Source organism: Rhipicephalus microplus, chromosome X (genome assembly GCF_043290135.1).
Source record: "Rhipicephalus microplus isolate Deutch F79 chromosome X, USDA_Rmic, whole genome shotgun sequence".
NCBI lineage: Eukaryota > Metazoa > Arthropoda > Arachnida > Ixodida > Ixodidae > Rhipicephalus > Rhipicephalus microplus.
The window spans coordinates 216,563,362-216,578,140 of record NC_134710.1 but is presented as its reverse complement, the minus strand read 5'-3'; the positions used below and the strand labels follow the sequence as shown (position 1 = coordinate 216,578,140).

General features: G+C 39.7%; 2 protein-coding genes across 4 annotated transcripts in view; one reads left to right on the top strand and one right to left on the bottom strand.

Moving 5' to 3' along the window:
• Nucleotides 1–214: 214 nt before the first annotated feature.
• On the bottom strand, nucleotides 215–12,136 carry PheRS-m (Phenylalanyl-tRNA synthetase, mitochondrial). Its single transcript, XM_037435624.2, has 5 exons — nucleotides 11,480–12,136; nucleotides 7,870–8,023; nucleotides 4,009–4,140; nucleotides 2,747–2,907; nucleotides 215–2,385 (listed from the first exon to the last, which is right to left on the bottom strand). Exons 1-5 carry the CDS (start codon nucleotides 12,062–12,064, stop codon nucleotides 2,095–2,097), a joined length of 1,323 nt encoding a protein of 440 aa, XP_037291521.2. The 5' UTR covers nucleotides 12,065–12,136; the 3' UTR covers nucleotides 215–2,094.
• A 306-nt stretch (nucleotides 12,137–12,442) lies between these two features.
• bcn92 (LYR motif-containing protein bcn92) overlaps nucleotides 12,443–14,779 on the top strand; it is a 56,090-nt gene continuing 53,753 nt past the window's right edge. For all 3 annotated transcript variants that reach the window (XM_075878630.1, XM_075878633.1, XM_075878631.1), the window contains exon 1: nucleotides 12,443–12,585. In XM_075878630.1, the coding sequence (XP_075734745.1) occupies nucleotides 12,503–12,585 (83 nt within the window). In that variant the 5' untranslated portion in view covers nucleotides 12,443–12,502. The remainder of the gene's footprint in view (nucleotides 12,586–14,779) is intronic.

Genomic DNA, 14,779 nt, shown 5'->3' with positions numbered 1-14,779 from the left:
ATGGTCGTTTGGCGTGACTGGATGACGTAGATATATGACTGGTGTTGACATGCTAATCATGACATGCATGTCATGTAACATGACTACATGCCACGCTCATGATGTGCTCGCGACAGTTTTGCTAGCTTCACATATACCAAATTTGGTATTACGTGACATGAATCGATGATGAAGGTATATGACTGGTGTAAAAATGATAATCATGACATGTGTGTTGTTGTTGTTATTGTCTTTATTTCAGAGAAATGTATGTCTCGGATACAAGGGCAAAAGGCAGATGTCCTCTGCCTGACGGGACCCAAGTACCCGAAAGCACCATTCAGAGCATGGTCAAAGAAATACAATATAACACACTAATAATGCATGCATAACATTGTTTTTGTACAGAGTAAATGGAGTACATACTTGTACAGTAATAAAGAAAGAGTCATAACACTACAAATAACGAAACCAGAGGAACATATGACTGCTATATACAGAACTTATCAATCTTGAGAACAGGATAGAAGGTAAGCTTTGATATATTTTTTGAAAGATTTCAGAGACAAAGATTTCTGCGCGATGTAATGTAAGGACATGACAATATACCACAATCATGAAGCGTTCGCGGCCGTTTCTCTAGCTTCACATACACCTGGTATTAAGTGACGTGAATGGACGACGAAGGTAACTGGCACGTCCAAACATCATAATCATGACATGAGTGTCATGTAAAACATGACTACAAGCTACGCTCATAGCATGCTTGCAGCCATTTTACTAGTTCTACATATATTAAATTTGATATTACGTAACATGAATGGACAACGAAGGTAAATGACACATCCAAACATGATAATCGTGACATGAGTGTCATGCCACTGTAAATGCTTTTTTTTTTTCGCTCTTTTACAACACGAATCACGTATAGTGACATAACATTGGAATCTCGATGAAGTCCCACAACCACCACCTTGTTCTTTAACACGAAAGTGTTTTATGTTGGGTTTCAGTGAGAATAAAGTCGCATCATTTCCGTCACGGAACTGACACGCAGGTAGCCGAGAAGCTGACCACTACGCCACAAAGTTTTTTTTTCTCCTTATTTACTGAGTGCCACAAAGAAAACAGGTTTCCTCGATTTGACAGGAATGCTGCCACCATCAGGGAGCTATTCAGCTACATGCTTTGCTCAAGCACTGCAGGAGCGTTTTGGCATGGAGCAGTCGTGACTGTGTTGTATCATAGACATGGGTTAGCGAAGCACAATGCTTTCACAAAGTGTTTGATGCACATACTACAATCAATTGCTCTGGCATTTAAAAATTTGAGGGTGCTGTAATATATTGAATTGCCAAAAACACTGCATAAGTGAACTAAAACCCCAGTAGCGATGTGGCAGTGCATGTCAACATAGGGGCATCCATGTCAAAGACCTTAATGCCAGCTCACTAGCAACGCACGTAGTGTAAATTGTATTTCTTAACATCCAACATAGCTGCAGCAACTCCACTGGAACATGTCTTATTTTTGTGCCAGGGATATTCTTATGAAAGGAGGATCAGGCATACCTTCCTAAAATTTTATTTCAACATGGACAGAAATACTCAATGGCTACATGGAAGTACACAAATTTATAGTTGACATAATTACCATTATTGCAGTAAAATGGCTAATAAAGAACTACAGTGTAATTTGTGTAGAGAATTTATATGCGAAGAGAGAGTATATAAAACATTTGCCTTTTGAAGAAAAGGCAGCTGCCCGATTTTTTGCCTCATCAACAAGTCCATTAAAAATTACAAAAGCTTTCTTTAGCCTAACACACTAAAACATTGGGGCTAAATACAGTGCATTTACAATAAAGAAAACACAAGTATGCTTTTACACCCGTACACACTTCACAGAAAGATCTATAATTATTATTAGCAACCAATCTGAAAGCATTCTATACTAACATGCTTATTCATCAAAAACAAATAACAAGACCAATTAAGTACTTTATAACCATTTACGTAGCTAGGAACATTACTATGCCAATATGAATTATTATGCCCTTTTTGCGATTACATCTGCACAAATGTTTATACAGGTATGGCTATGCCTAAATACAGATCATTTGATGCGCAGTTCAACACCAAGAAGCTCTTCTGTTTTGGCACCAATCTGTCTGTGAATGGAATTGGCTTCTTCTTGGACAAGCGCCCGTTCCATATGTCGGTACACTATTCTATAGCAGTGGCTGGTCCTATGGGTTTTTGGATGAATGAAGGTGTCTCGATGCTCCACACGTTCCACTAGGTCACCACCACAAGAGCGAACGATGTCAAAGAAGTCATTCGCTGCAAACTCAGGTGGTGCCCAAAAAGACATGTCTGCCACGCATGGAGGGTGGCAGCTTAGTTGCTGTAATTTAATAGAAAGTAACACTCATTAAAACAGTTTCATTAAAAAGCCAAAAAAAAAGCCTTTCTTAGCCACAGCTGGAAACACAAGCATAACTTTATGAAAGCAGTTACAACAGTAGAACAAGATGGTATGGCTAACATTGTGGCGCAAGCATGCAGATAAATGAGAACGTTAAGGGATTATACCGCCACTGACCACATTAACACTCGTAGCCATGACTCTGATGATAACATAGTGACCAACATGTCATGTGAAAGTAACGATGTATAAGAGGCAGCACAAGTGTGCATTACTGTTGCTTTTGAAGCTTAGCATGACTAGAATCCTTCAAGTATCAAAGGACTCTGGCATGACTCACCCTAAAGACAACTGGCTTATAGGGGTCGTTGTGTTCAAACTGAACAAGAAAAGCAGGGTCAGTACTCCAGAAAGCACGGATGTCAGGGATGTTGTACAATGCCATGGCGAGACGCTCCAAGCCCACACCAAAAGCCCAGCCAACTTTGTGCTCCACACCGGCTGTGTTGGAAAGAAAGCCCACATTCTAATAATTTGTTTATCAGTCCAAACTTTACTCTTTTCTTCTCTGCACTCTACAAATCATGTCTACAGCATAATGAACACACATAACAGTAAGTGAATGTGAATTTTTTGTTCAAATACAGTAACAATTGCTATAAAGATGTTGCAACTGACACAAACATACATTCCTTATACCTGTTGTGTGCACACAGCGTTAAAACAAGATTATATTGCTAAAAAAAACAAAGCTTGCACTCTGATGCCTCCAACAGGCCACCAAAACAATGCTTGTCAATTGTGATGCCGTGGGTGTAATTTCTCGTTGCAATAAATATACATGATGAATACCAGGTTAGTGCAAATACCAGCTTAGAAAAATCACTAATAATCAACCACATGATCAATGTCACACGATACCCTGGCTTGCTGGCTGTAAGCCAGCCAGCCCACTGATAAAAACACAGCAGAATATACATAAGTTGACATTTCAAATGACTGTTCCTGAGTATCCCACATTGCACCCTACAAGAATACCTACTACAAGCTGCCAAGTGCAGAAATTATTGCTTTGCATACCAATATGGTCTGTGATCTTACATTTTCTGTTTTCTTGAGTAGTATATACCCAAGAGAGTAAAGCATGCCAATCATAATCCTTACTTTATTATATCCACTAATTTCTAGTAATCATGTTTGTCATATCGAGCTTTACAAAAACATATATAAGGTTTTATAAATACATACATTGTAAAAATGCTGATATATTACCAGAGCAAATATAGAAGGTGATTGAAATGATTTTAGTGTATGCAGTGTTGCTTGCAACAATTTAGTAAAAGTCTTTGAATAATGGAGCTTCAGTTTATGTAACTCTGGACCCGTGTCAGCACATGATGAATTTTGTTGAATTTCTTATTTTTGCAATACTACTGAACAAATCTCATAACCTCTGGGAAAGCTTGACCTTCACGGGAGCTAGCCTGCTAACCACACTCAGTTAACCTAGCCAGCCAAAGCTTTGGATGAAAAACAGCAAAAGCAAGTAGTACTCGCAGTCACGTTTGAAAGAAGTAAAGAAAACAAATAAAAGGGAGTCACCATTAAAAAGGATTTCTTGTTCCATGATGCCACAACCCAACAGCTCCAACCAGTCCCCTTGAAACTTTGCCTCAAGCTCCCATGATGGATGAGTGAATGGGAAATAAGTAGACACCCAACGAAATTCCGTTTCTGTCCATAAAAGAAGAAATAATAAAGATTAGCAAGGGTGCATAGAGATGCTGCTGTTTATGGGATATAAGACACTTAGCCACACAGCAGTTTTGCAGCAACAATTAACCACATATATTACAAACCTAAGCACCTTGCACCACCTTACTGAACCCTAAGATGTATGATAACTGGAATGTCCAGAAAAGCACTGCATTTTTTGAAAAGTTCCCTATTTTTTTATGTATAAAAAAAATTACACTCAGTTAACTGCCAATGCAGTTTCGAATCAATGACAAAGCTTTCAAATTTATTTTTTGCTGAATCATGTTTCTAGCTAAGAAGGTGTTTGATTGATTTGATATTTCTCGTAGATAATGCACTCAGTGTGACTTGTTTGAAAGCTTTGTTCAATGTAATCATCTGAAGCTACTCTGATACATGAGCCTAATGCTTAATCAACAATCCCTTTATATACTCAACATTGCAAGACCGTCACAGGAAGCTTGCTTGCCCAAAACTGAGCCATAACTTGTTAACCAGGCTTTACCCCTATGAATCCTTTGCAACTTATGAAATATCTTATATTAGAGGTATTACATAAGAGGGTGGGGTTTACAATTCTAAATTTTTCAAATTAGTGGCTGCATATATTTAATGAATAGAACAACTCTTTAGTTTTTTCGTAAATATTGATGAGCAGGTGATTTTGACAATGTGATGGGCCAGGCTATGTTGATAGTCAATAAAATAAAAACTCAGAAAATATAGTGCAGTTGGTGCACTGGTTATTTGAAAGTGATACCCTGTATGAAGCCATGACCATGGCGGTGGGGCAAAGATTTATGGTGCATGATGATGCGAGCTGTACAAGAAAATGCAAAGAAGGTTTAGCGAATCAGTGCAATGCTGGGATGAAAGTGTGTTTAAACCAGACAGAGATATTGGTAGCGATACGCTGGTGTTATAAGAAAATGATGAATAGTGGAACTTTGCTGCACAATTCTAATTGCTTCAAGAGTACTAAGATATATTTGATGGGGTGACCAGATGGGAGAAGGCAAGCTTGAGGTGTAAAAGCATTTTAAATGCTTGCACTGTAATGTCGGACAGTGCATGATTTAGATGGTGTTTAAGGAATCACAAGCTTTACTTAGCAGAGGCAGTAATGTGTGTTATGTGAAGTGACCAGTCTAAGCCACGTAAAAGGGTAACACCAATGACCTGAGATGTGTCCACCTTTTCTATGAAAGCATTATTATTAGTATTAATATTAGTATAATAATGCAGGGTACATATCAAGGCTCATGCTGGCAAGTGAAACAAATTACTTTAAATTTATAGGGGTTAAGAGTGATCAGCTGTTCATTATACAAATGTTGGACTTCGTTAAAATTTTATTGTAGAACGGTGAGATCTGAGTTGTTAGAAATGGTATGGTAGATCACACAACTGTCTGCAATCATAAAGATTTGAGAGAAAACATAAAGGGGTCATTAGTATAAATTTTACAATTTAGCAGGCCCGAGACACTACCTTGAAGAGTGCCAGATGATACAGAGATGGGGCTGAAAGTAAAATTATTGACATGTAATCAATGTGATCGGTTAGTAAAAGATCTAATGGAAAATGTCTGAGTGCGGATTCAACAAGGAGAGTTTCAGTAACAGCTGTCGGTGGGGTAACTTATCGAATGCTTTTGCATGATATAAATGCATATCATCGACCTGTGCATTAGTATTAAGGTTAATGTGTGCAGGGTCTGTCCTTAAGATAATTCGAATGGGTTTCGTAAAAAAAAACATTTATCGATCCTATCAATAAATAATTTAAAATTTTTTTAATTCATCAAAAAAATTCGTCAAAATACACCAATTACAATGTGATTGTCATACTGAAAGCCAGCAGCTGCAAACTCTTTTAGAGATTTAGTAACAACCCGTTTGATGGCGGGAACACCATCAAAATGGTGGCCTTTTATACTTCTCTTGATATTTGGGAACAGGAGAGGAAAAAGTCTGCCGAGCTCACATCAGGGCTGATGCAACCCTGCATGACTATGATGTGAGCCTGGCGACAAGGCTAGGCTCATATCATTTATCTTTCATTTTTTTCATTGAAGAATGAAAGATAAATCTGCGGCCATGCCATTTTTGGCCTCATCAGATAAAAAGAAGAGGTTTCTAGATTATTCGCCTTGAAATGGGAAGACAAGTTTTGATTTCAGTGATAACATGCATGAGTTCTGTAAACTACCTTTGTTTATATAGTCTACTTGGCTTTGTAATCGGTTCGCTGTAATTGTATAAATAGCGTGTGTGATCACAAAATAAAGCTTTGAGTTGAAATTTAGAGCTGTGTTTGTGTCTTCTTTCTCGGTCCCTGTTACACTGCGCTGCTCTGTGTAATGAATGGGAAGCATTGTAATCAAGTTTGATGAATAACTATTTGCATAAATCAGAAACAATATGTGAAGCTTGGCACAAGTTTGCCTTTTTCTCACAGCGATATAAACATAGACATGTATTCTACACATGCTGTGGCTCCCTAAGGTACACAGCAATGCAGTTTGCAGCAGGCCCAAATCTTGATGCAGGTGTTAGTCTTCGTGTGGCATGATGCCATGGAGCAGACTTTGGTAGCAAAACTACTATAGTGATTTAGGCAGTTGCTATGGGCAGCAATATCTTTTTTAACCACAGTGCAAACATGAATCAAACTTTCAACTATGGTAAGCTGCATCTGTGAAGCGGCAGCAACAGCGATTTGGAAGGTGAACTGGCAATACCAGTGACTGCAGATATAGCTTGTTCTTTGATTATTGTGAAAGAGTAAATATTCAATCAAATATAATAATTAACATGAATCCCTTTATGACATATCTTGAAATTCCAGAACTAAAATAAATCAATGCTAAAAAACAATGACTTATTGCAATCTAGAGACTAGCCTCATTTTTATGACATTCCTTCTCAAATCTGCTCTAAAATATACCTCTGTAGTATACTCGTTCAACGACTGAAAGAAGCATCTAGAAGTTGTATGAAATGATAGCGAAATGGCTTAACATGTGTGGCTTGTGGCATGCATACAATGTACATAGCAGACAGGTTTCAGAGAAACTAACAAGTTAGGCGTTGTATCTTAGAATGCGACTCCTACACCACTACTCTGCACTCCAACCCCTACAAACACATATGCATGCCTTTTCAGTTAATATTCCCTAACAGTCTTCCTACAGACAATGTGGGGCATCGTGAAGTGGAAGACCAATGAACTTGTAGCTATACTTGAGGGTGAACATCTCAAAGTTGCTGCCCACGTTTGGATTGATAACAGATGAACGTGCCTCAGAACAGTCCAGTTTACCTATTATAGAAGTTTAAAAAGTGAATTGAAGCAATCATATTTAAGAAGCCACTATCAAGACATAAGCATTATTTATGCAATTAGTGATATAACATGCTTTCTCAAACCTGCCATGCCTAATAGTGCATTGCTAAAAGAAACAGAGTATAATCAGCACCGCTGTGCCTGTGAATTTCAGCTCTTCTCACTTGAATAAAGCGGTCTATGTGACAACATTGTGCACCAAATAGAAAGCATAAAGACCAGTCGTTTAGGTTTAATTCATGCAGACATTACAACATACTTTCAAACGCCATTACAGAGACAGTAAACCCGTATCATTGACATTTATTAAGCTTAGGTTTTACATTTCACACACTAGGCTTGAAAAAAGTTTCTTACCTGGACCAAGCAGCTGCTGAGCGAGCCCCTGCAAGCATGTCTTAAGACTATGCTCTAAAAGTTTGACTGCTTCACGTGTATGCAGACCCTGCTTGTCAGACTCGCGGGTGCCACTTTCAAACAGGGACAGACCATGATTGTTTCCTGAGAACAGCTGGAACGAAATATTCCTTGTATTTCCCAAACAGCTATGACCCATGTACAGGGCCGCTAGCCAGAAAATGGTAAGTACATATCCCCTTCAGCCAACTCCCACAATAATATAAAGCCTTTAAACAAATGTATAGTTAGGGGTGCTTTAAACTGCTTTACAGCAGTGCTTGAGAAAAATAAGGCTTTCCACTTGCTAATGATAAAAAGTGACCAAATTGATGCAATATTCCTGGGCCTTTTCAAAACAATTAATTGGGTAATTGCTATAGCTTCGAATTTTCTGAGATCAGGCATGATCAAAAACTGGTTAAAAAAACTACTGGAGTAAGCACTATCAATTCAAACATTATGAAGGCCAGTCCTCTTGGAATGTACTGTTATATAGGTTTCCCACAGCAGAGTGTAAGCACTGTATTTTGTTCAGATTTTTATGAGTGGCACCACAAAAAATATAAATTCAACCATGCAATTGTTTGTAGATGACTGGATCCTATAGAAAAAAAATCAATGCAAGGCCAATTAACAGAAACTAACGCTTTATCAAACGTAGAAATGCAGTGTAACTGTTGGCAGAGAGCACATAACTTAGCGCCATATTTCAAGACAATCAATTTCGGGGATAGTGTTGCTTTGCATGTTGGAATCTCATATGTCCAATGACTAAAGCTACTACTTGCTCACCTTACTTTACCAAGCCAATAAATGCAGATTTAAAGCAATATTACATCGATATCTCCAAAAGTGATTGCCTCAGACTACCACAAAATACCAACAAGCCCCCCCGCCCCCTTTTTTTGAGAAGTTAGAAATATGCGCCGATGACTGAGCAAGCACTCCCACTCCCATTTATTTCCACCTGTTCTGCACCACAGAATCCTACAGCCGTAGTTCCTAAAACACAAGTTCTGAGAGTCTTCAGATATGCGCATGATTTCTTAGTACTTTTACAGTGTAATGTCTCAGTGCTACATTCTGAGCTGTCACAAATTGGCGGGAGATTTGAAAAACATCTTCCCCCCCCCCTCCCTCGTTATACTACATTGAATTTGACATGAGGGTTCTCTCCGGTTCAGTAAAAAACAGTGCATTTGCATTCAATAAGGCACTTCATAAGAAGCACTTCTTAGCAGCTCTTCTGCTGCCATCTTGAATTTGAAATGTAACAAAACAAGCCCCCCCCCCCCCCCTTCCCCAAATCTTGTCCAATTATCCTTCATCGCAGAGGGCGCACCTGCTTGGGATTTTATAGATTAACCTCTAGGCAAGACCCACCGAGGTGGCACAGTAGCTACAACATTTGCCTGCTAAGTACGAGGTCACAAGTTCAACTCTGGATGCGTCTGCCACATTTCAGTGGCAGTGAAACGCAAAAAGTTCATGGTATTAGATCTGGATGCATCCTGAAGACACCATATGGTCGAAATTAATCCAGAGTCCCCATTCTACAGCATGTTTCATAATCATGGGAATTTTCACATGTCAAACTTCATAAACTTTTATTTAGATTTCGCTGTGATGCCTCCTGGTATTCGTTATTTCTGAGTGCAGTCAGAGAATAGAACTTGCTTCCCAATATTGCTACATATAGCCCATGCAGTGAAAATTCGCTCTGTAAGCTTTCAAATTAACATTACTGTTCATTAATGATATAAATCTAAATAATGTAAAAAGCACCTTGATTGCTCCTTGATATACTAATAATCTTACACTTATATCAAATGCCATATATATGCTTATATGAAATTATGTTTTTCAAATAATTTTTTTTATGTGTTTCTGTGCTTGTTTCCACTAATGATAGCGTAGCAAGTGTGCAATGTGAAGGGTTGTACAGGTTTGAAAGGAGAAAATTCAAGGATACTCACAATGTGAAGGACCTGTCACAGGTTTTTCAAGGACTTATTTGATTGATATGTGGGGTTTAAGGTCTCAAAACCACCTTATGACTACAAGAGACGCCATAGTAGAGGGCTCTAGAAATTTCGACCACCTAGAGTTCTTTAACGTGCACCCAAACATGAGTACACGGGCCTACAGCCATTTTGTCTCCATCAAAAATGCAGCCGCCACAGCCGGTATTCGATCCCGTGGTCAGCGGCTGAGTAACTTAGGCGCTATTCTATCGTGGCAGGGCATTTTTCAAGAACTAACAAAACATCATCCAGAGAGGATTTTTTATCTGTAGCAATTGTATGAAAATTCTGCTAGTTTTACTGTATTATAATATACATACATTCTCATTATACTATATATATATATATATATATATATATATATATATATATATATATATATATATATATATATATATATATATATATATATATATATATATATATATATATATATATATATATATATATATATATATATATATATATATATATATAGCTCTCATCACATCTGAAGTAGTTAACAACACACAACAAATAACGGTGAAAAAAGTAACTTAAATGAAGGAGACAAATTGAAGTAATAAGATAAGTGGAGAGAGAGATAGCAAGACAATGAATAAGAAGGTGTGGAGAGTGAAATTAACAATAGGACAAGCCATAAGAAAGCAATACAAACACCGGGAAGCAGTGGAAACTGAAGCCCCAGTGAGTGTCTTGGTTCATTAGTGGTGTTTCTGTTTTCCATGTAAGTGCTGCAAAACAAAGCACATGCACACTTGCTTAAAAGTGTTGCTTCTGAAATTCAAAGTTTGCCAGGTCAACACTAATTTACCACAGAAAGCCGTTAGCATAGTGGACTGACTGCATTAATTCCGAAATTCTAGGGTTTTCGATGACAGCAAAAAGGTTTAAGACATTCAAGTTCCTTGAAAATTAACTTTTCAAATTTAAGGGGTTTTACTAGTTTTAGGGACCTGTACACACCTTAAGTGTGTGATTGCTGATTAGTGTAATTCTGGGGTTTCGTGTGTGAAAAACGCAGTGTGGTTATATCATTTGATGGTTAGTACCGGTGATGAGCAAGAAGTGGCATAGTTTGAAAGTTTTTACCTTAATTTGCAGAAATTTGTTTTAAGGTTTGGGTTACATCTTTTTTTTTATTTTTGTGCGAGCCACTGCGTTCTTTATAGTGTCCCATTTCTCGCTACAGCCTCTGATAAAGACTGGTGTAGTCCGTATATATAAAAGCCTTGCAATCGTTCCCCTTTTTTCTTTCTCTCTCTCGCTCACAGCGTTTTGATACGTTGCGATTCGAACACTTGAGAATACAAGAGCCTTATGCAAATGACAACTAGGCACCAGTCACACCCACGCCAATGTAGCCATTTTGCATATATGAATCATTACACTGCTAGACTGCGACTACACACAGGAGTCGAAACAACTGACAATTGAAACAAGACAAATCGTAGCACTGTGACGGCTATCCTCGCGCAGAGACATTGCCAGGCAGTGACGTCCCAAGCAGAAAGAGCTCATAAGTGCCGTCTAAAAGCACTCACTTCGTCTGCAGAAAACAGCCTGACGCCTTCGATCTGGTGAAATACCGGGTAGTGATGTCTGTCGATCTCGTCTCTCCGATACACATCTCCGGCAACAAGAAATGCGTCGAGGCCCGATTTGACTAGATCACGCTGATGAGCCGATGTGTGCGCTCGCAACATCAGCTCGTTGTTGATGTAGTAGCTGTCACTTTTGCACCGCGATGGATGAGAGGCTGGTACCAACAGGCTGTCGAAATTCTGCTCCAACGTCACCACGGGACTGAGTCGATCGTAGACAGAAAATGATGGATTTCCCCGCCGGTTCGTGTACTTCTCGAAAAAATCGCTTATTCTCCTTTTGACCAGGCACAAGGGATGGCAGTCCTTCAGGTGCAACTTTCGCGTAGTGTGCTCCAGGATGCGCGCCGTGAGGTTGCATTGGTCGCTTGGTTCGTACTGCCTGCCGTCTATGATGACCGGATCCTTGGAGAGATCGCGGGAGCCCTTTGCAGCACTTGCAGTAGAGCACCTTGCATTGAAATCCCGGCGAAGGCACGTAAATGAGAGAAATCCTCGAAGGCGAAATCTGCTCGCAATACGCATGTTTTCGCAACCGGCACCAACGTGTGCGACCAAAACCGTTCCGAAACCAAAACATCGATACTGATGGTGATTGAATGCTCAACATTGGTCTAGACAGGTCGTGGTCGAGACCTGGCTGGAAGTAAAAGCTTTTGCATTTTTTGGTTGTACCTATCAAATGAAAACATTTTCAAGCTCAATCAGAGTTTCAAATACGTTATTTTTAAATACATGTGCAAAGTCTAACTTTTTATTACTTTAAGATGCTTTTCTGAATTAATGTATTTGCTCATATTAAAATTTTTGCAGAAAGTTTACGTCTCTAACCAATGTGTTTGTAAAAAATGCCGCATTGTTTACAAGTGTTTGGGCATTTGGGCTAAAAATAAAACCCATAGAGTTGCCAACAACGCCGCAGTAGTTTCGACATGTGCGCAGCTGTGTGCGCTTCTCGGTGAAATGGCAGCCTCCCGTCGCCAAGTTTTGAGGCTTTACAAGGAGTTGATGCGTGAATGTGGACAGTTCAAGAGCTACATTTATAGGTAAGGCCCGTGTGCATTGAGTAGGTAGCTCATAGAAAATGTAGACCGACAGTTTTCTTCGTCCACTATAACACAACTTCCTGGTTGTAGAATGATATTTGCCCCCCTTTGTTGGTCGTTCTGAAGTTCTCTGTACTCATCCAGTACGATACTTGCCTGTTGTTCTTGGAATGCTGGTTTCTGCGCGTCGAATGGGTGTGCATGAGTGCATACCTGCTGAACTGCATGTGCAGAGCGCATACTGAGATCTTCCACCACAGCGGGCTTTTTGAATCGCTTTCGTGACATGGCGCGCGTAACACTATTCGCACTGTATTCCGTTTTGCTCGTTCTGTTAGAACACCTTTTGTCTACTATGATAGCCAGGTTGAGCCAAGATTCAGGGCAAATGCGTTCTTGAACACCATAGTACCGTCCTTGCTTTACTTATTTTGACGCCTAAATAGACTGTCAAGTTCACAGGCCGTTTTTAAAATGATCGCGAAAGGTGACAATATCGCCTTGCGGGACATATGGTCCGAAGTGTTCAGTTACTGGACCTACTGCTTTCACATGACGTCGTCATTGCTCTGGCTGTTGGCGATATTGAACGTCTTAGAACGCAAAAAAAAAAAAAAGTGAGCGCGCTGTACTAGCGCAGAGCCACTCGAGTGTAGTCTTTCGTGTGTACCGGCTTCGGCGAAGTAGCTGTAATCTTGGCTCTCGCATCTTGGGATTGAATAAGTACTTTCAACGTTTCTTGTGTAATTGTTTAAATCACAGTACAGACCCTAGTGCAACCTTGTCTGAAATGTTTCTGTTGAGAGTTTAACACTGCGCCCTCATAGAATTCAACAGTCGTGTGCTTCCATAGCAACACATTTCCTGCCCTCAGTAAATCTCGTGAGCAACACACAATTCATGCTGCTGGCACATTCAAACCACTGAAACACGTGCTCAATTGCACAACCAATTACTGTAAACACACCAAGGTAATGCCCATTGCCCCGCCGCGGTGGTCTAGTGGCTAGGGTACTCGGCTGCGTACCGCGGGATCGAATGCCGGCTGCGCCAGCTGCATTTTAGATGAACGCGAAAATGCTGTAGGCCCGAGTGCTCGGATTTGGGTGCACAATAAAAAACCCCAGGTGGTCAAAATTTCCAGAGTCCTTCACTACGATGTCTCTCATAACCATTTGGTGGTTTTGGGACGTTAAACCCCACATATCAATCAGCAGTTTGGCAGTTGTGGCTTTTTGTAATCTTTTAAGAATACAGCCCCTGATTGGCACATAATGACCACTGGAAGGTCACAGTTTCAATCCCGGCTGTGGCAGTTGCATTTCAATTTTCAATGTGGGCGAACTACTAGGGGCCTGTGTGTGTGATATCAGTGCATGTGAAGTAACTCCAAATGGTCAAAATTTCCGGAGTCCTCCACTATGATATGCCTCATAATTATATTGTGTTTTTGGCATGTAGAATCCCAGATATTATTATTGGCACACCAGCGTTGCAGTTTTTATGTCTCGGGCCTACTAACTTTACAGGAAAGGATGAGCATGCGTATACAAAATTAAAACCGTATAGGGATCTGAGGTGTGCTCGAGCCAGGCACAGCAGTTACATTAGCTGGCCTCGCACGGGATGGAAAGGGCAACAAGTCTTACTCAAGCAACATAACTACAAACGTAAGGTAATGCGAAGGCGTTGTCGCCAATGTTCGACTTCCCTCGAGGTTACCACAACTGAAATATGTTAGTTAAATGTGTTCATTCAAAGTCATTCCAATACTGTGATATCGATGGCTTGTATGTCATGGTGGGCCTAGTTTTTACAGAATGTTTTAGTAATGAGTTTTCAGGTCGACATAGGTTTCCCTAATGTTACATAAGTGAACTGCTTGCCACCTCCCAGTATGCAGTTTAGCACTGGTTGGTACTTTGTGCCATTTGCTGTTATTGTTGTCAGTGGCCTGATTGCTACTGGGGCTTGCGAAAAAACTTAAAATGAGGCAATACGGGCAAGGCAATATGAGCTGGGTGTATTTTGAAATGAGAAAAGCATAAGTACAATTACTTTTAAATAAAGACTTGGAAACATAGATAAAAGAAAAGGGGTTGTCTATTGTAAATAGACAGCAAGCTGTCATCAAAATTAAATAACTAAGCATGGTAAATTGGCTCTCAAAGATGGAACCATAAAATACATCTGA